The sequence below is a fragment of the Peromyscus californicus genome, unplaced genomic scaffold, assembly GCF_007827085.1.
Source record: "Peromyscus californicus insignis strain IS unplaced genomic scaffold, ASM782708v3 Scaffold_4__1_contigs__length_199733344, whole genome shotgun sequence".
Taxonomy (NCBI): domain Eukaryota; kingdom Metazoa; phylum Chordata; class Mammalia; order Rodentia; family Cricetidae; genus Peromyscus; species Peromyscus californicus.
In genome coordinates this window covers 31,127,131-31,149,854 of record NW_026294562.1, presented here as the reverse complement: position 1 = coordinate 31,149,854, position 22,724 = coordinate 31,127,131, and the positions used below count along the sequence as shown (strand labels likewise).

General features: G+C 38.4%; 1 protein-coding gene across 1 annotated transcript in view; it reads right to left on the bottom strand.

The window, feature by feature from the left end:
- Prkg1 (protein kinase cGMP-dependent 1) overlaps positions 1 to 22,724 on the bottom strand; it is a 1,138,884-nt gene that overhangs the window by 454,125 nt on the left and 662,035 nt on the right. The window contains 1 exon segment of the mRNA XM_052760872.1: positions 2,013 to 2,118. Within this exon segment, the coding sequence (XP_052616832.1) occupies positions 2,013 to 2,118 (106 nt within the window).

Genomic DNA, 22,724 nt, shown 5'->3' with positions numbered 1-22,724 from the left:
ATTGCCACTTGGCCCACTCCTTGAGATTACAAATTCATGGAAGCTAAAATCAACATCTTGAGAACTCAAGCTGAGAGATTCCACACAAATGGCAAGCCCCAGCCCCCACACGAGCATTTCATTGATTACCAATTGAGTTTTCATCAGTGTTTTCAGATCAATAGCTTTGCACTTTAAGGCTTACAATGAATATGCATTCTTTATCTTTCTCTCAGTCTTTCAATACACACACACACACACACACACACACACATACACACACACACACACACACACACACACACACACACACACACACTAGTGAACACATATATATCCTCCCACATAAATATGGCATCTCAGTAATTTAATTTCCTTTCAAACTATACTGAACTTCAAAAGAAATTTATATTCCACCTCTCCTCATCTAATCACACCAAGGGGAAACGAAAACACCCTGCTGACATTGAACTATTTTAATATATTATTACTTGATATCAAATTAGAATTTTATTGTCCCTTCAGCAGGAATATAACAAAAAGATTTCATGTGGAAATGAAAAATGTATAAAAGATGAAGCAGAAACAAAATTAATTAACAGAAATACCCAAGTAAGGGACATTAAAATTGTATTTTAAGAAACCTCAGTAGATCTCTGTGAAGATATATTACTGAAATAAAATGTGAACTTGACTTGTTAACTCCACTTTAACCACTTGTTCACACAAAGTGAAACTGTGGAAACAACAAGTTCTAGCCCTCAGAAAGGAAACCTTGGTGTGCACCTGCCTTGCTTCACATAAACTGCACATTGCTATTGAATAATGCTTTAGTTTTCAAAAATAAAATGATACAAACTGTGGATGTGGCCGGGCAGTGGTGGCACATGCCTTTAATCCCAGCACTCGGGAGGCATAGGCAGGCGGATCTCTGTGAGTTTGAGGCCCACCTGGGCTACAGAGTGAGGTCCAGGAAAGGTGCAAAGATACACAGAGAAAACCTGTCTCGAAAAACCAAAAAAAATAAAAGAAAATAAAAAAAAATTGTGAATGTGTGGCTGTGGATGCACAGGGTATGTGTGTGTGTGTTTATGTGTGTGTATGCACACATCTGTGTGGGTGTGCACATGCACGCCAGCAAGAGAAGGGCATCAGGTGTCCTGCTCTATCCCTCTCCCTATCTGGAAACAAGGTCTCTTACTGAACCTGTGGCTTGCCATTTTAGTTAGACTGGCTGATTAGACAGCAAGCAATAGGTCCATCTCAGCTCTGTCCCCCACCATGCTAGGGTTGCAGACATGCACATGTCCATGCCTAGCATTCTTCTATGTCCTCAAGTTTGTTCAGTAAGCATGCTCAGCCACTCAGCCATCCCCTAGACCACAATGCAAAATATTTTAAAATCACTAGAATTGCCAGTGTTCCTTTCAAACAAAATTTTGTATATATGCTAAAAATAACATATATATGTTAAAGTTTAATGACAGTGATATCAGTGTTTTTCTAAGAAATGAGAAGTACGTTTTCTATTTAAATCTTCCTATATTGAGTTATCACAATAATTTATGAATAAAAAAAGGAACTGGAAATGAATGAATTTTGGAAATTAATCTCAGGATTCCAGGCTAACAAGCTGCCTTGTGGAATGTCTCTTCTTTAGCTGTGTTGCTTTTTCTATGGAGACCCACAGGGGGACAGCTTGGTGAGGCTCTGCGGTCTGGTTAGAGGAAGCAGTGTAAACACATTAACTACAAGATTGTGAGAATGAACATCCTTTCCTGCTCAGGTGAATTCTCATTTGTGTCTCTGAGAAAATTCTGCATGTCTGAGGATAATGGATACAATGTGGATGTCCTGACTTAACCACACATCCTGAGAACCAGTAGCAGAAATATAACAAGGCTTACCCAAAGTCTGGCCCTTCCACAAATTGATAGGCAATTAATACTGAGATAAAGGTGCATGCACACACTTGCACACTCACATCCACAAAACACACAAAGCTGCGTTTCAAGAAAAAACAAGTGTCCTACCTTTTTAAAAACTCCATGTACTCGGTATGCTTGATGAGTCCCGTCCTCATCATTATCGTTTGAAAACATTGTCGATCAATGGCCCAGAGTTTCACATTTACAAGAGCTAGAGGAAGAGAAAACAAAGCAATCAGGGGGAAATTAATTAGAGAATTTCACTTGTGAACAACACCCTGTAAAAGAGATTAGTTATTCATGAGAGGTATGAAAATGATTAACCTTTTAGACACATTTAAAGCTCATAGTACTAAGCTGTCCTATTTCATCAAACAGTCAGCTACAGCTGGCAGCAACATGTGGTTCTTGGTTCTCTATCTACTATTATTGTCTACCAAGAAAGTTCCTATTGCTTTTGTGTCTCTGTCCAGCCACTCAAAAACACACATTAAAGACTGCATGAAGGAAACAGCATAAGGTAAAAAGAAACTCCCAAGAAATAATTCTCCTTGCTGACTACCCAGAAGATTGTTAATGACCCACATAATCATATTTTAATTATTAAAAAGTACAAATAAAATAATTAATTTCCATTTTGGGGATTCACTATAACTGAAATAATAATTATGCAGCAATTTCTACACAACGCTTGTTTAGCAAATTGTAACTTGTGCACAGTCCATGTAGAGGTTTTATTAGATATATTTGTTGAATTTTAATTTCTATCTTACATCTTCTGTCTTTGACAATGTACAATTAAATGTTGAAGCTGAATACCACAGAATCATTAAGTCCATGATTAACAGACAAGATTAAAAACAAAATGGCAAGTGTTATAGAATGTAATACAATAATTTATCAAGGTAAACTTATGTAAAAAAAAAAAAAAGATGAGCATATTGAGTACTGAAGAGCTCAGCAGTTAGGATCACTGACTGCTTATCTAGGGGACCCAGGTTCGAGTCTCAGCACCCACATGGCAGCTCACAACATCTGTAATTGCAGTTTAGGGCATCAATGTCCTCTGCTGGCCTCCACAGGCAAAAGGCATGCATGTTGTGCACAGATATACATGCATACAACACATTCATGCACATAAAATTTTAAAATGTTAAAAGACAAGCATATCAAAATCTTGGTAAATGAACTTGTGGCAAGTATATGATATGTTTATTATGGTCTCTACCTTTACACATATCTTCACATTTTCATAATAGAAAATGTTGTCAGCATGTGTGTTGATGCAATGTGAGGAAAATATCTTCTACATTCTAAGGAACTAAAACTTTCCCTGGACCTCAAAGTCAGAGTTGATAATATACCTTGAGGTCACTTAAGACTGCTGTCCTACTGTGCACTCAGCCTGTTCATTTAACCCACTTTTAGGAGAACAATGTAACAATCAACCTTACTTGCCTTGAGTTTTCCATATAATCAACTTTTACAATTTAAGTTAATGCATAGCTGTAATCTTAAATTATATACTCTGGTATACCCCTGACCCAGAATAATGCATGTGTATCATTGGCTGAAAGCAGCAAATACAGAGATTGAACTCAATTCTCTAAAATGAATATCCACCATACATGCTGAATGCAACTAGTTTTGGATATTGCTTGACAAACAGTGCTGTTTGTAGTACCGATTGTTGTCTGGCCAGTTGAGATCAGCTGGAGCCAGCTGACTTAATCATTGTAAAACTCTGTTAGAGATTTCTGCAAGGTGTCCTATTCCTTCCTTGTGTGATGGTTTCTGTGCTGGTCAACAAATACAGAGTGACGCCCTTTGTTAGGGACAGAAACACAAAGACAGAAGACACAGACAGAACACAGACACACCCAGACAAAACCGACAAACACAGACAGACAGCCTTCAGGCAGGCACTGATTCAGACTCCTACAACAGACAGATGGAGGATGGAACACACAGTGAACGTGAAGCAGATAGTTCAAACCTGAATTTGCTTTTGGTTAAATGATTTCAAAAGGAAGTTGCTGTCTGTCTTTCCTTAGTGAAACAATGGTGCATTATTGGAGTTAATCACTAATGTGCTTAATCCATGCAAGCATGAGAACTTTAAAAGACAGGATCATATACCGTACTCAAAAATATAGGAGATGCCCCAAAGCCAAGCAGTGGTGGTGCACGCTTTTAATCCCAGCACTCAGGAGGCAGAGGCAGGCAGATCTCTGTGAGTTCGAGGCCAGCCTTGTCTACAGAGTGAGTTCCAGGACAGTCAAAGCTACACAGAGAAACCCTGTCTCAAAGAACCAAAAGAGAAAAAATAATAATAAAGGAAAATATAAGAGATGCAACAGCAGATGGTACTGAGTGAAACTACTGGGAGGGGCCACAAGACAGTACAAGTGAACACAGTTAAACTGAGAGAGCCAGGTTAGGAGGGGAGGAAATGTCACCAGCATAGTGAAAATACACATGTGCCTTGAGGAGATGAGGCAGAAGCAACATGAGAAGAACAAGAGAGAAAGAAGATAAATGGAATGCTAGACTCTAAGCAAACTCAATTCTGGAATTTTACCTAACGTTCTTTGCAAATCTCTTTCAGGCTAAGAAATGGGAATGCGGTTTCTCCTTTGACTTGTGGGTGGCAAAAAACATTCAGTAAAGTAGAAAAAGAAGAAAGCAGAAAGAAGTTATGTATGCAAGGCTCCTTTCCAAATATCTTCTGAAAATGAAACTTCTTCACACAGTCATCACAGGTATTCTCCAGTCACAGTCTAGCTCTCCTGATGTCAGGCTTGTTTCCAGAACACCTGTTTACCTAACGCAAACCATAAGACTATATGATATAAGAACAAAAAGGTGAAACAATAGAACTAATGACTCAAGAACAGACCCACGAGGGAGACCTTGGGAAATGAGGAAGCTTGAAAGCGGGATGGATGAAGTGGACACAGTAAGGAAAGACCTGGAACCAAAACCCAGCTAGACATGAGCTATGGAGACCAGCACCATAAAGCAGCACCAAGTGGCTGAGATTTGTGGCATAACTTCAGAGTGAGCTGATACAGGACTCTGAAATACAGGCTTATGGAGTAAGAATTCATTTGATGAATAACAGAAATCTGTTAGAGATCTCTAAGACACAAATGAAAGAAAGCAAATCACCAAAATTTAAAAGAATGTGCCTTGGGTACACCAACGTGTTTTAAAATGTTTATGTGTAATAAAATAAAAGAATTCCAAACTCATCCTCATTTTTAGCAGAAGGTATGGCACATATATGTATACCCACCACCAAAGGAAAAATTAGATTGCACCAATCAATGGTTCTAATTTTTTACATTTAACATTTTTATTTTTATTGTGTTTATGTGTATAGGTTGTGCATGTCAGGGCATGTGTGCAGAAGTCAAAGGACAACTTGTAAGAGTTGGTTCTTTCTTTCTACCATGTGGGTCCCAGAGGAACCACTTGGCTCCTCAGGCTTGATGTCAGACACCCCTACACACTGAGCCATCTTGCTGGCCCCAATGTCACTATTTTTTTAAATATGATTAACTGATACACATACACAGTTTTCAAACAGACATTAGTTGATGACTAGAAATGGAAGGACTGAGTGAAGTTCAGGGTGGATACATCTTAAAGCCATAGCTCTGCAGGAAGAAGAGACTTAATATTTCTACCCTCTGAGCAGCAGTACATGAGATATCCTTTATAGGCTCTGAGAGCTCTGGCCATAGTGACAATGAGCAACACAATCTAGGAGGGACACAGATTAGATTAGGAGAACCCCGAGTCCAGTGGTCTACAGACCAGCAAGGGTGTCAACAAGTAACAGTCCAGATAGAATCTGTAGAGAGCTGTAGTAATATGATGAAAGGTCTGGTAAGAAAAATCATCTTGGTAATTCATAAGGTGCACAGTTTCAGACAAGGAGGGATAAGCATCTGGTGAGGCCACAAGCAACTCAGAAATCAAGAAAGTCACACTGAGTGTAGCATCAATAAGAATAAGCACAAAGGCTTGGCAATTGGGGCACGTGTAGAGTGTATGTGTATATACTTGTGTGTAACTCTATGTAGAAGGGTGTCTCTGTGTGCATCTACACACACTGCATGTATCAGTGTATGTGCTCCTGTGGTGACTATGTGACTTATTGGCATATGTAAGCATATGTAATTAATATTGCATTTATCTCTTGGTATTTCATGTTTCCTAAAAAAAAAAAAAAAACTATATAATCTTCCAGAGACAAGTTTCTTGTTTCTTTATATTACTCAAACCAGCAGAAATGGGCTTTCACTGATAAGCATTAGGTATACTTCTTGATAAATGAAATTTATATACGTAGAGTTCACCTAAAAAAAATTTTCATGTGAGAAAGTAAGCCTACATTATTTCATGTTATAGTCAAGTCTCCAAACTGAATTTATCAGATTTCACTATCCATATGTATTTTTTAATGACTTCTGAAAATGAATTTACAGAATTCAATGATTTGCTTACTTGGGCTACTAAAATGTCCCTAAGTGAAATTTCATTTCAGATATTGCTTCATGATAATGACCATGGGTTGATGAAACAGAAAATTTATCCATGACCTTGAGCAACATGCCAAAGCCTTTTTGCACTTTAAACCACTGCATGTTAGTGATGTTGGGCATTTTATAGGTAGGTAAGCATGACCTGTCTTATCATTAAAAATGCAGTTTTAGAGCTGTGATTAACATCTTGCTTAAGTCACCTGCAGGGGTGTAAGTCTGTTGCTCTCTTAAAGAGACCATTAAAAGAAATCTTTCCTTGTCTTTGATTTTTAAGTGTCTTATTAATCTCTACAGGGAATCATCTCTGTATGAATGAAATACCTGAGACTCTCATGATGATGATTGCAGTTAAACTATGACAATACAGGCTACTGCTGCTGCCCTTGGTTGCCTGCCAGAAATTGAGGTTAAGACTCTATTGCTGAAGACACCACACTGAGGACATAGGATTTTGAGAAATGGGGCCAGAAATTACCTGCAAGCCTCTCCCTAGGGATTAGCTCTTGTAGTACTCGAAAGAGACACGCACCTTGCCAAGGGAGAAAAACAACCAATTGTCCTACCCAGTTGTAATGCCTTACAGACAACAATGACTGAATGGCAAGATATCCCAACAGGCACTTACATCCTGTGGGAAGCCAACAGCATTCTAATTGGATTTAAGTTCCACTAAATAGAAGGACATTCATGCCTAGTACCATAAACCTGGTTCATTATCTATGGCTGTTGAGGTGATGTATGCTGAAAGAGGGCCTACTACTGCCATTTCCCCAAACTACCATGGTGGTTTGGATGAGACTGGCCCCTGTAGGGTCATATATTTGCATACTTAGTCCCCAGTTGTTGAACTACTTGAGAAAGATTAGAAGGACTAGGAGGTATGAACTTGTTGGAGGACATATATCTCTGGGGTTGGGATTTGAAGTTTCAAAAGTCCATCCCAGGACTAGTTGTTCCCTCCCTCCTATGGATCAGGATGTAAAGCTCTCAGCTATTGCCCTAGCACCATGTCTGCCTACTTCCCACCATAAAGATAATGGACTAAGCCTCTGAAACTGTAAGCAAGTCCCCCAATTAAATGCTTTATTTTACAAGAATAACCTTTGTCATTGTGTCTCTTCACAACAATAGAAGAATAACAAAGACAAGCAGTATGATTTCTACCTGCATTCTAAATACTTATCCTTATACCCATAGATAAGTATATGTTTCACTCCTCATCAAAGAAGCTTCTTTGTGTACCAGAGACCAAAATTCCACAACTGGTCAAAATGCAGAGAATAACTGACTGCAAGGTATCCATCCCCAATTGATATCTCTACAATATATCCCCTATACCTAAGTCTCAGGAAACATCACAGGAAAAAGGAGTGGAACAATCTGAAGAGCTAGAGGACAGGACTCTGGCTGATAGTGTCCTCTATATGACACAGGGAAACTACACCAGGAAATGTCAGCAACATGGTTGCCTAAACAAGATCTGAAAAATGGCAAAACCAATTGACATGTCAACATGGAGGAGGAAAATTTCCCAAGGCTCCACCACTAAATGGAAAGCTACATGAAATTAATAGCTGCTGAGAGAGGCCATTTTCTCCAGGGACAAGGTCCTTAATAGGTTGTTCAATCCCAAGAGGTCAACCCTAATTATATACGAATAACACCAAATGAACTCAGAAGGTTGTATTTATAAATTCGTGTGTGTATGAGTGAGTGTGTGTGTGTGCGTGTGTGTGTGTGTGTGTGTGTGTGTGTGTGTATAAAGTAATAATAAGAGGCTGTGAATTTGAGAAGAGGTATGGTGGATACATAGGAAGAGCTGGGGGAGGTGAGGATGATATAATTACAAAACTCATATATGAAATCTCAAAAATAAAATAAAATTTTAAAGACCTATAAAGGCTAAAGGACATAAAGCAGAGATAGAGAAGCAATCTTTCTTTGCGCTGAAGCATGCTTCTAAAAGTCTTGCCCAAAGCACACCATGTTCTCACCTTAAAGTCACGCTCCACTCAGGGGAAATACATAACCTCTCATCACTCTGAGATTTCTAAGCATACTAGTAGAAAGGCAATGCCTTCAACACAGGAAACAACTGGCTGTCACTTACAGAAAACCAAGATTCCAGAGGATGTAGGCATAAAATTGTGCTAGACTAAAAATCACAAATCTGGATTTAGCTTAACTTCTAGGGAGGAATTCGTCTGCTGTCCAATGCAAATTCTGGAAGAATACAGAGAAAGCATTTACGATGAGTACAAAGCACTGCCAGACTCAAATATTTATTCAGCCTATATTTACATCATACCAATATGGCAGACACTGATGCTAGATATGGAAGTAAAAAAACAAAACAAATTCACAGCCCTAACATCGACGTAGGATCTACTACACAGGCTCACACGCTACCATCTGCACCAAGGCTGGCCAGTGGTTTGTTTTTCGTAGTCTGCTAGCAAAGAATGGATTTTACATTTTTACACAGTTGAAAAATTTTAAATAGAAGCATATTTTATGACACTTGAAAATTATCTGAAATAAATTTCAATGTCCATAAAATTCTTCTTGGTACCCAGCCATGCCTGTTCATTTACATATTGTCTCTGGATGAATTGAGTAACTGTGACAGAGACCATATGGATCCCAAAGCCTAAAATATTTCCCATCATGGGCCCTTTTCAGAAAACACCTGCTGATTCCTGCTCCAGTAGACAAGAAAAATCAAGAGCTAAGCTAGGTTTCCAGGGCTGTATACACTCAGGAAAAGCAACACATACTTCCCAAGAGTGGGGATGGGGCAGTGAAAAGAGCTGGCTGAAGAGAGATTTAATGATCTTCAGTTCCATGGTTGTTCACCTAGCGTTGTGGACTAAATATGTTTATTCCCCCAACTTTGTCACTTGAAGCCCTAACTACTGAAAAAGGTGGTATTGCGAGATGGGGCCTTTAAGAGTTGGTTGTGTTTAGATAAGGTCAGAAAGAGGGTGCTTAAGCAATAGAATTAGTGACCTAACAGGAGGAGATGCAGCAGACCAGCCTTTGTCTGCACACTTGTACCAAGTGTTCATGGGAGGAAAGGGCCATAACCACAGCACGCTGATGCCCTGGTCTAGGACTTCAGATCCAGAACACTAAGAAACGAGTGCCTGTGTTGTAAGACAGACAGTCTATAATGTTTGTTCTATCTTCCTGAATGAGGGTAACAGCTGGCATCAGCAAAGCGCCATAAAGAACATGAAACTCAGAAAATTCTTTTTTTTTTTTTTTTGCATCTTTGGGGATATTAAACCTAGGGTCTCATAAATTAGGTATGTGATCTAGAGCTGGCCTATATCCCCAACAGAATTCAAGGGATTCTTAAATGTGAGAGAGGCAAACAACACTTTTATTTTTACTACCCTGTAGCTGAAATGTAGCATATTTTTCCTAATCTTTAAATGTGAGCAACAAACCTTACCAACAGAAACCATAGCTATTTTTATATCATGCTAACATTTGCTATAGAGTTCTTAAATATAATTTATATTCACGATGATTTTTTTAAATTATGGGAGTTATTTTTCTTATTTTTAGATAGTTGTTATGTCCCAGTTCATCATTATGTTTCACCAGTTTCAATAGAAATGGATTTATTTTCCAGTGATCCTTAATTAATGCTTTTAAATATATAGAGGGGTCTAGATGCTCCATCAGACTGACAATAGGTCTTTAGCATCGATAAACTACACCTGGGCTGAAGGTGTGGGTCAGTGGTGAGGTCCCAACTTAGAACACTGTGAAACTTTGGATTAAATCCCTAAGAACCACAGAGGGTAGGAGAGGAGCTAAAGATAGAAACTCTTGTCCTAAGCAACTCTTTCAGAAAAAATATAAAAATCAGTAATAATTACTGGGTCTTCACTAGCTTGCACCATGGGTGATATTGAAATATCAAAATATCATGGTGCTATTTATGAACAGTAATCTCCCTGACTTCCCTGGGGCCACTCCCCAAGGGTGTGCACAATTCAGTAACTAAAGAATAAACCTGAGCTTAGCAGGAGCCTGGTTTATTAGCAAGACCTTTCTCCAGAATTAAGTACTCAGTAGAGATGGTAGGACATTTTAATATCCCTCTCATTTGCCAGAAAGGGGAGACTGGTCAGGAGAGGCGGGAGGGAGCACTTGGAGGAAACCACAAGTGGTCCAGATGGACTGAGATGTTTGTTGGGTGAGATAGGAGGTAGTTAGAGGAGAAACTGAACTGGTAAGGAAAATCCATAGGGTTAGAGTGTGATGGCTCTGGCTGACTGCCTGTGAATCTTGGTCTAGATACACAAGTCAGAAAAGAGGCAGTTAAAGTACGTAATTTACTTCCAAAGGAATATATTAGCAGTAGCATGCCAGTGAAAAGGTGGAGAAGACATAGGAGGAGACAGGGGAATGGGAGATAGGGGGAGGAAAAGGAGAAGAAGAGAGGGACAGGAGAGGGAGATCAGTTAGCATCTCTTTTAATTATCCTAAAGGATAAAGTCTGGTACCAAAAATAAAGTTAGAGAGGTGAATCAGTTTGAACGGCATTAAAGATCTCAGGTAGATAACTCAGAGAGGGAATTTGGCCCTAAAATCCCACAGTATACATAGATGTGAATGCAATTACAGTACCAGAAAAATAAATGTTGTGTTCACATTATTCAAAAGTGCAAGTGATGGTATATTTGCAAATAACTGCTTTATATTTCCAGGCCAAAAAAAAAATGTACAATTTAAAGTCATATGTAAGTGACTTATAATAAGCAAAATTGTCTTTTAATTCTTTTACTTCTACATTATAAATGTAAGATGTATTCTCAATGTTTTCAGATAGATTCCTCTGAGTTTTTTAAATTATTCTTGCTATAATAAAAAAGTCAAATTATTTCAACACTACTCTTGATGTTTTGGGTCTAATAGAAATTTGTGCACTAGAAATAAATGTACCCAGTTTCTACAAGCCTTAGGACAAATATTTTAATAGAAAAATAATTTGGGCCTTTCTAAAGAGGCAGAAAAATTATCAAGTATCTGTCAAGTAAATGTTGTGTTTGAGGACAAGTGTGCTTTTTCTGTAACTTGGTCAAGAAGATGTACAGAGAGCCAAGAAGGAAGTAAAAGGCACTCAACATCAGCAACAGACCAAGAGATAGTAGTTAATAGCCATTGTGGTGGCTCTCATTAGTGAAAATAACTATTGCTGAAGACGTGAAGAAATCAGAACCCCATGTATTGCCAAAAGGTTACAAGATACATCCCCAAATAAATGCCAACAGGAACACAAGCAGGTATCTGTATGCCAATATTCACTGGGGAATTAGTAGTAGCAAGATTGAAATGATCCAAATGTCCTCTGGGGAGTGAACTGATAAACAAAGTATGAATAAACACATGATCAACTGTTATTCAGTCTTAAATTTTCAGATATATAGTATAATACAGTTTAACTTTAAGAATATGCACAGTTAAATAAAGAATATCCAATGGACAAATGTTGTCTGATTTCAGCTGATAGGAGATGCATAGAACCAAATTCAAAGACAGAAAAATTGAAAAATAAACATAAAATAGTGGATGCTAGGGACTGGGAGTGAGGAAAATAGCAAGTCACTGTTTTATTTGTACCAAGTTTGAGTCTAGGGTGGTGAGGATTTCTGCAGCTAGCAATGTGAATATACTTAAATGTCATGGAATTGTACTCTTTAAATTGTTAGAATGATACATGTTATGTGTGTTCTATCATAATAAAGCATTGGTCAGATGGATTTACATGGTGAGATAACCAAATAAAATGCATTCCTGTTGTCTTTTCATTTTCCAAAAGACTTACACAAGTATCTACAAAAGAACAAGAGGACACATCCTGAGGACTGTGTTTTAGATGATGTCATCACTGTGTGACCATCACTGAGTTATCTACATACATAAGTTGGGGTAATTAATACATAATGATGCAATGTAACTATGGGCCCACTGTTGCATGTGTGGACTGTCATTTTCTCAAGTGGCATCACAGGTGCATGATTGTGTACAGGCACAAGAGAGGGGACTCATTATGAAGACTAGTTCATGTAACCATGGAGGTCAGATGAGAGAACAGAGTTTCCTCCACATTTTGCTCTGTCTAGAACCACACAGGGGAGGTCAGACATTCTTGACTCATTGTACTGAGTTAAGTACAATGCTAGTACCACGCCAATGTTAGTCTCTTTTGGAAACACACCCATAAGTGGTATTTTGCCTACTTCCCCAATATTGCTATACCCAAGCAAGTCAAAATGTAAAATTAACCATTAGATGTTGAGTTTGTAATCATATTTTAAATTTTCAGACAGTCTGTAGACAAAACTTTCTGCAGCCTTGATTTTTTATATTCTCCATACACTTGTTTGTTTTGTTTTCCCAGAGACAAGATTTCTCTGTATAACAGTCCTGGCTGTCCTACAACTCACTCTGTAGATTAGGCTGGCCTTGAACTCAAAAATACACCTGCCTCTGCCTCCTGAGTGCTGGGATCAAAGGTGTGCACCACCAATCTTCACTGCTTAATATGACAGCTATGGTTACGGTTCCCTTACAATGTGGCAAATAGATGTAAATCACATCTACATTTTTAAGACAGTAAGAAAATCCATGAATGATTTCAGGTTGATCATATCTTAAAATGATAATATTTGGGGGAGGTGTTTGATTAAATAAAATATACCTGTTTCCATATGCTTTTGGATGGAAGCTGTGGAAGAATGAAGTTATATATCTAACTCATATTATGTTTCTATTGGTCAGTGAGACTCTAGAAGAGCAATGAGATATCCATTTCCCTACTAAAGACTTCTTTGCACCCTGGAATGGCACAAACCAAGAACTCCTCAAATACATTCTAACTTTAAATATGTATACATAAATATGGTATATAAGCAATGCTCTCTTCTATTTTTATACTTCACTGCAAAAGCACCACAGATCCTCATGTTAGAAGACAACTGATTTTTCCGTTCACACAATGTTTTAGCATCTTTCTCTATTAGTTAAATTTTCTGACAAGGAATCCAAAGAGATTTATTTTCTCAAGAGTCCTGGTTAGGTTTCTGTCAACTTGAAACAAGTTAGAGTCATCTGGGAAGAGGAACCCCAATTGATAAAATGCCTTTATCAGAATGGCCCATGAGAAAGTCTGGTGAGCATTTTCTTGGTTAATGATTGAGGTGAGAGGGCCCAGCACACTGGGTCAGTGTCACCCTGGGCAGTTGGTCCTGGGTGGGAGAAAGCAGCCAATGCAAACCATAAGAGGAAGGCAGTTGACAGTGTTTAGCCTCCATGGCCTCTGCTTCAGTTCCTGCCTCCAGGTTTCTGCCTTGAGACCCTGCCCTTAACTCCCCTTCATGGAGGACTTTGAGCTGTAAAATGAAATAAACCCCTTTCTCTCCAAATTGCTTTTGGTCATGTCATTTATCACTGGCAACAAAAAGCAAAACTGAACATCTACTCAGCTGTTTCTCGGTGAATCATCTCAGTAGATGGGACCCACATAAAACGTTTGTTTACCTATAAGAATCATAAGGAAAGAATCCTTAGCTATATTTCTACTTCACTTGCAACACTAAAGAACAACAACTTCTGCCATCAGATGCCCCAAGGATTCTACAAGCTTCCTGCTGCTGTCCTTCACTTCATGCTGAAATCATCTATGTACACCCAGATACTTAGTGTGACAGAATCAGGGGCTTGGAAGAGACCTCGAGGGACTCCATGGAACTCACAACTGCTTCTCAACATTGTAAGGGCATATGTTTTCCTCAAGCTAAATTTCAGCTGCCAAATGTTCTGAGACAAATGCTTCATAATTAGAAAAGACCATTTGCTGGAGCCCATGCCGCTGTACACACCAATCTCCACTGTACAAATCACTTCCCTGCTAATTCTAAGAATGTGCTTTAAACTTTCTTCCTAGGAAAGCTATATTTTTAATGACTAAATGATTAAATGTGTTGATGCTAATTTGTTTATAATGCGGAGAGGGGAAATTATAAAACTGCATACTGTAGATGAAAATCATCATTGTTACAAATTTAACAGGAGAAAATTCGCCATGAATGTTGCTATGATATTCTTTATTGCAAAGGATGCAGTGTATTGTACTGACTAGTAATAAAGTGAGGAGAAACATAGGTCTTTCCATTCAACTCTGTCTTACTTCATACCTTGCACAGTCTCACACACTGCTTAGATCACAAATAATTAAATCATAATTAAAACACTCAGTAAAGGCCAAGGAGTGACTTTTGAAAGCTGTTGGAAAACAATTAACAAAATGGTTTTTTAATTGGACTTTACATTTAAAAGTTAAGGACACTTGAAAGATCAAGTGTATGGTGATATATTTTTAAAGATTTGATGATATAACAACAATCATTATGTGAGCTATCTTTATGAGAACATCTACTAAACGCATTCCATGATGTAAATGTCTGTTTAATGTGGAATCATTGCTTCAGTGCAGTGTCCTTATCTGCTTTCTATGAATATGAAAACTGAGTCTCACAAAGGCTAACTTACTGCTCAGACTACACATATAATAGACAGTTTTATTCTAACACCAAAGCCTAGTTTTTTCCACAAATAGCTGCTTCTTAAATTCTAGAACTGTTTAGCTTCCTTTAGTCAATTTAGCTGTTCCCTATTATTGATCTAGTTATCTTCATTAAATGCTCAAAATCATTTATTTTTTAATTTTTTAAATTATTTAAAATTTTTTTATTAAATGCTCAAAAATGGAATATAATTCTGATGAAGTAGTTGAGGTGGGGAAGATTTCCTTAAGTCACATAAGCACAAGTAACCTGCAAATTTTATCCATGGTTTCAATGTACTAGGAGGCTTCAATGGCATTTGGGACCTCTTGACAACATTCTCTGGGTATCTGGAATGCCCTTCGCCTTCTGTGTGGAAGGAACCTTTTGTGTAAGTTCAGAAAGCCTTCTCTCCACTGACTGGTACTTCATGCAGAGTAACTCAACGGGGTTAAAGAATCCGTTTTTAAAAGTCACAGCAATGCAAATTGTCCTGATTCTAGTTAGGGCAGTTACCATGGCAACTGGAGTGGATGTAGATGGAAGCTCAGGTCAATCAGTCATTTTTAACTTATACAGAATTCTGTCTCTGTCTCACTGCTTTTTGGCTAAAACCCATAAACACCAAGACATAGATTCTGAAGACTAACAAGTTCTGGGCATGAAAAATAGGATGCAGGGAATTCCCTGGGTGTCCTACTCTTTCTTCTCACAAGTCTTGTTCACAGCAATGCAACTGTATCATTTTCTATCTAATAAACCAAAATTAAATTACAAGGAATGCTGTAGTAATACACTTCCATAAAAAAATACTGTTGCACTTGGAAGGCAGAGGCACACAATTCTCTAAGTTTGGGGCCAGCCTGGTCTACATGACGAGTTCCAGGATATCCAGGGCTACACAGAGAAACTCTGTCTAGGAAAACTAATATATATTACATAACTATGTATTATATATGATTAACAATATGTATATTGTTAATTGAGGCTCAGGATTAGCCAGCATAGATGTGGAACATGGAAATAAAAAATAAATAAAATAAACAGTGAATAGATAAACCTTAAGTCAACTGTGACAACACTGGCAAAGGTCAGGTGTAGTAGGCAAAAGAGCAGGAAGGAAAGTGGAAATAATTTCTGGAAAATACATGAATTTCTGTTTAACATGGCTACAAGTTAGGAAACAACAGTGAAAAGATGACTTAATAATAGATATATGAAGCCTGAAATACAAATTCCATTGGGAAAATGCTAAATACAAGTATTACATTAATATTAGGCCATTAAATCATATTATCACATTGCAAAATGCTAATGAGGCACAGGGAAGTTAAAAGCCACTTCATTTTAAGGAAATGAAGCTCCCTGTTTCTCAAAACTCATTCAGTAAGTTCCCTACTTCACCTTCTGGAATGCTAAATATATTCATAACTACATTTTATCTGCACTTCAACATAGAACTACCCTGGGCTAGAGAGAAAGAGACTCTGTCTAAAAAAAGTAAATTAGCAAACAAAATAATAAATGAGATACAGACATTGCTCTCCATTGTGATGTTAATGCTACAAGCTTCACTTCTTAACCTTTTCTCTTCATTTACATACTCAGTTCTTTTATCCTTCCGTTCTAAGCTTACAGTCTTAATTGCTCCTTGTCAAGTTAAATTTGAAACAATCATCAGATAATGTCTCCTGAATTACGAATCATTTTTTTCCTGATTTATCAAAGATGGAACAAGATCAGTTTTAAGAGTTGAAAGGGTTGGCAATTAAGACTCAATTTAAAGACAGAGACAGAATAAAGCAATGGCTGAATCAGGCTAAGAAGTTTCTTGGGTGCAAAGTGTTCACGTTGGCAATTTTACTAATGTTAAAGAAGGTGGAACTGAATCATATGGGGAACGGATTTGGATTAACTTAAAGGAGTGACTGGACCATCAGATTTTGCATGAGCCTAAGGAGCAATGGAATGAAGGATGAACTGTAGGCCTGAATGTGTGATAACTAGCCAGCGGCAACATCCCTCTTTGGGAAGCATTATTCCAAAAAAATGCAGCTTAGAGACTGACTCTACATTAGAAGTTCAGATGTCGAGCTCTTCATTTTCTTTCCAGCTGCCACCAGAAAGACTTTAGATCCTTCCTGGACATGCTAGCATTATATTGAGACCAATATGAAGGTTTCATATTTCTCAATGCAAACAGAATCAGAACTTATTTTCTAGCAGTATCTTTGACCAGAAAATTGTACTCTTCTAAAGAAAGAGCACAAAAGGAAAGTTGTAAGAAATTAGAGAAGAAAGAGCCTGATGATTGATCAGCTCCAGAGGATGCCACTGGGGCATCTCTGCTGATGCAATGGCCAAAGGGGATTAGAAACCCATTAGACAGACAGCAAGAACAAGGGGAAAGACTGCCAAGGAAGCAGAAGAGGATAAGCTGGCATCCAAGGCAGCATCAGCACCTGTTACAAAGGCTTTCATTAAGGGGCCATATATGAGCAAAATTGTGAAGGCTTCAGCTCCTGGTAGAAACTCTGAGCTGCCATATAAGGTGCTATACTGACCTTGAACTCTCTATGTAATCAAAGATGACCCTGAGTGCTGTCTCCTCCTCTTGCATCTACCTCCTGATGTGATTGCTGAGATTGATGGTGTGCATCAGCACTCCACCAGATTTACAGGGTGCTGGGAAGGGAACTCAGGACCCAGATTACCTACACGGTAGTCTAGCACTCTGCCAACTGAAATACATTCCCAGCCCTCAGATCAGATATTAAAATAAAGATTCATCTATCACAACAGCAAACATGTACAGGAGGAAGTGGAAGAGGCAATTATCTGGAAAAGGGGTGATAGCACATGTTTACTAACAAAGTGATAAATCGTCTTTTGACTGGCAGAATCAAATGAAACAAAGGTGGGAGGCAGAATGCTATAATCAGAGACAACAATCTTAAATTGCGCAAGTGTGGGCATTTTGCTTTCCTCCTCCAAGAGTGCGTAGCCTTAAGGAATTGTTGGCCATTGCATCAGCAGAGATGCATTAGATCTCACTAATGGTCTCTTACAGGAAACAGAAATAAAATGGTATGCAAAATGGAACTGTCCTTAACACTGACTTTTGAAATAGTAGATGACATGAAAATATAGTTCAGTCATCAGAGGCCTTTAGTATAAATATATTATATTATATTGTATTATATTTAGCTAATTTAGCTAGTCTATAGGGTGGTGACAATGAATTTTAATGGGCTTAAAAAGAACAGTTCACAGATTTGCTTCACTAACTCAGTAGAGAAAAGAAACACTCTGGTAAAGGGCATCCAGGTTTAAGCAGGCTGTGAGGCTAACAGAGAAAATTAAGATTAAGAATGACTGAGCATGTGGTATTAAGGTACAAAGGTCAAAGCACCACCTTATAGCAGCACAGAAGACCTTGAAGGCAAGAAATGTGACTTCATCTTTTATTTCTACCTTCTGACACACAATAAAGGGCCAATAAATACTGACTAACTCATACATATTCTTGTCTGGCATTCTAAGGCATAACTGCCTCTCCACTTTTCATCTCAGGGGAGCCTTTAATATTATAAACAGCCCCATTTTATTTAATTGATGTCAAAGCCGAGGAAAGAAGTAGAATAAAAAATTAAATAGGTGGTTTGTGATTCTTTAAGAGAGGACAACGGAGGCTGGGGAGCCACCGGCTTTAATGAGATCTGTGTTCAATGGGCTTTCAATACACAGAAGGGTCCATTTCACAGCAGTGAGGCTCCAAAGGCATCATACTCGGGACATAAATCAAAAACTTCAGTGTCTGGCACGCTCCTGAGATGGATTAGCTGGCAACCCTTTGTGGTGACATGATTTCCTGAGGGTTGGCACATTTCAAACATTGTGCCTAATTCAAAAACATCAGCACACGTTTGGTAAATGTCACTGCACATCTGTGCGTAACAACAGATTTCATCTTGAATCTCATTAAGGAAATGACCACTACATCTGTAAGTCCCTTTTGTCAGTTGATGAGGCCCCATCCCTAAACACTACACCAAGATGTCAATAGCATATATTTTCATATTTGCTGAAGTTCAAGTAAATGTGTTCAGAAAAGTCATACCAATAAATTTTCCTTACACGTTGAACTATGTGACTTTAAATCAGAGACGCTATTAAAATTTATACTCTCAAGGGAGTATAAACAAGTATTCTTAGTTATTCCTTATGTCATAACACTTCTCTTTCTTGGAATGGTGTATTCATGCTAGAGGCTGTATTTTTGATGAATTTTTAATTACTGGTATTTCTTGAAGGAGAAAATGAAGCACTAAGATTACATATCTATCAGTCACATACTGTACCCCACCTTCGGAGCCCACTGCAGACACACTGTAGAAGTGTTTATGTTATTTTTATATATTTCTGTATTACTTCAGGTCACTGTCTCTTGAAGGCTAGATTCAACAACCATAATTTATGAAGTCTTTGGTTCCTCACATAAATATGAACTCCAGGGTCCTGTCTGGTCCACAGTGGAAGGACTTATTAAAAGAAGCAGAGGTGGTCCTATCTGGCTCTTATTTCCTAGGCATGAGAAGACTCAGAAAATAAAAAGGGCTCTTTGGACACATCCTTTCTTTTGCAAATTAAATGTAATTTGATTAAAAACAATATAATTTGCTCTTCAGCAGAATTCCAGAAAAACTACCAAGAAAAGGAACTCCTTGAATATCTTCACTGGCAGATGACATCAAGAAATGTCCACTGAGTTCAACTGTCTCGCATATTCAAATCTGCTTTTGGCACAGCGTGAGAATGCCATTTTCCTTCTTGTGATTTTTTTTCATCTGGAAGATGCATTATGTTGCAAAGAAAATTCATCATTCAACAACAATTAGAAAAATGAGCTTGGGCGACATGAATGGGGAGGGTGGATGTGCCATTATGCAAGATAGAAACTGATAGTTTTTATTTTTATACAGATGAAAGAAATAGGATCATCTAGACTTTATAAGAAGATCATGGATTGGTTCAGGAGGAAAAAAATTTGGAAGATTTCTAGAAGGACGACCTTCTGTTTAAATACATTAAATATATTTCCTTTTCTTGCACTGAACATCATTTTCACAGTGGTAGCAACTGTGAACAGCCTTCTGAGTGAGGCTAAGCAAGTACAGTCCAGCTCCCAGTGACTAACTTGCTCAACCACAGAAACCAAAAGCCCACCTTCTTCCCCCAGACCTTCTACTCCGGTTCCTGTTGCAACTCAGCATGTTTCTCTCCAAGCCCCTGCCTCACCTCATGACTAAGGTGCCTACAACATTGTAATAGCATGTTCTAAACTCTGTGGGGTATTTTTTAAGCAACAGCAGAAGATAGCATTTTGTTATTCTTGGCCAGACTTTCATACACTCAGACTTTAATAAAAAGCTATCTTTGGTCAACATAACTATGCCCATTCTTTTATCAAATAATGATGAACAAAGCTGAGTGTACACAAAATGGTGCACACCTTTAATCTCAGCACTCAGGAAGAAGAGGCAAGTGAATCTCTGGGAGTTTGAAGCCAGCCTTGTCTACATGAGTTACAGGACAGCCAGAGTTATATAAAGAGACCATGTCTCAGAAAAAGAGTGAGGGGGGGAGGGAGGGAGGGAGGAAGGGAGGAGAGGGAGGGAGGCAGAGGATGAGGCAGGGAGGGAGGCAGGGAAGGAAGGGAAGGGAAGGGAAGGAAGGAAGCAAGCAAGGAAGAGCAACCAATCCTCATCTGTGTTTCTTCATAACACTTAATAATAGGCATTTACTGAAAACAGATGAAGACTTGGGTATTTAAACTCCAGAGTAACTTCTTTCTTAACCCTGGCCACTGCTCTGGCTTTCACAAGTACGTTGCTGAGCCTGCCAGCATCTTCTTCATTCCCAGTGTCCCAGGGCTACACAGCTCTGGTCCTTCCTGAGTATGTGATCAATCAAGGTACATTCCCCTTTAATGTACACTGATTATAGTCTCCATCTGAAGTCCCAGAGGAGTCCCAAATGGCTGGGTATAATCATGGCTTAAATTTACATATATATAAAACATTTTAATTAAAATTAAACTGAAATATTATGTCATTTAACTGAAATTTTATAGTTTTCAGATATATGGGTCATACATTTAGAAATAACTATTTAGAAATAATATGAAGATGTTAAAAATCCAGTTATGACTGGATAACTGACTCTATGAGAATATACTTTCTAAAAGTGGAAGAGTTACCCAGATGGTCAAGTTCCTAATGAAGTACACTGAAGTCATTTTGGAAATGAGAAACTTTATTTTGTCCTTCTTTTGAACTTCATCTACATAATAAAGAAACTTGATTTTACTCAGGGTCATGAGCTCCTAACAATTCCTGAAAAGGAATCTCTCTCTCTCTCTCTCTCTCTCTCTCTCTCTCTCTCTCTCTCTCTCTCTCTCTCTCTCCCCGCTTGGTGCAGAAACATAATCCTACCATCCCAGATTGTACTACTATACAATTTTATATCATCAAACCAACAATTGAAGGATCTCTTATCACAAACTAACAAAACATTGACAAGCATTCATCTTCTGAGTTCACAAATGTTTCTCATGCCATTCTAATAAACCAACATCTCTAAGTTACACACACACACACACACACACGCTCATCCTGTCAACATTTAATACCAACTTATACAAGTTTCAAATCTGTTTTCTTAGGCATAACCAAAATTGCAATATGGCACACTGTGGGCGATGGAGGCAGTACAGTTCAAGGTCTATAACTCATGCTACTACAAGCTACAGGCCAATAAGCACAGATAGTACAAGTAGAGTTGTCATCTAAAAGATGATTATTGGTCTCTTTATTGGCTGAATAAGTGACAATGTTGGCAAAGGTAGCAATGTATGTGCCCTTAACTGTACTATTGTGAGACCAAAATGAGCCATCTTAGAAATAAGACCAAAATGCCTTCACCCAAAAACTAAGGCCTAAGATTTCTTCTTCTAGGAAGAGGCCAATAGTTACTGAAACAAGTCAGTCCAGATTCCAGAAACCAGGAAGTATAAAAGTACAGAGTCACAAGGTAGTCACGAGGTAATGCCTGCCAGACTATGGAATGTCCTCTCCCTGGTTTCCAGGGTAACTGACCATAAAAATGCCCCCACCTGAGGGCAGCCAATGAGAAATGGTGGCGGGCAACCACTCCCTTAGAAGTAAGATTAAGCCATGATTTCTAGAAGCAAGCCAATCAGAATTGTACCCATACTAGCACCCCTAAATGATGTAACCTTGTGATTTTTCCCTTTAAAAACTGAGCTTGCAGACAGGCCTCCACTGCATTGGATGTATTGGACGAAGTCCCTGCCTAGGCTTGTATTGCTTTTGGATATCCAGAATTAAACCTTGCTTTTGCATTCCTGCATGCTCGTCTTTGGTGGTCTCTCTGGGGGTCACGATCTGGGCACAACACTATGTCCTCATCAATTTGGCCTTTAGGTACTTAAAGATGGCAGGAGTGGACCATGATTTCAAATACAAACATATACTGAACAGGAATGACAGCTTGTCAGGAGCCATCAAATCATGTTCTGAGAGAAGAGATAGTCACCAGCAATGGCCTCCGTCCTTCTTGGTATTCTGTCACCTCCTAGTCCAAATTGAAACTTGAAATCT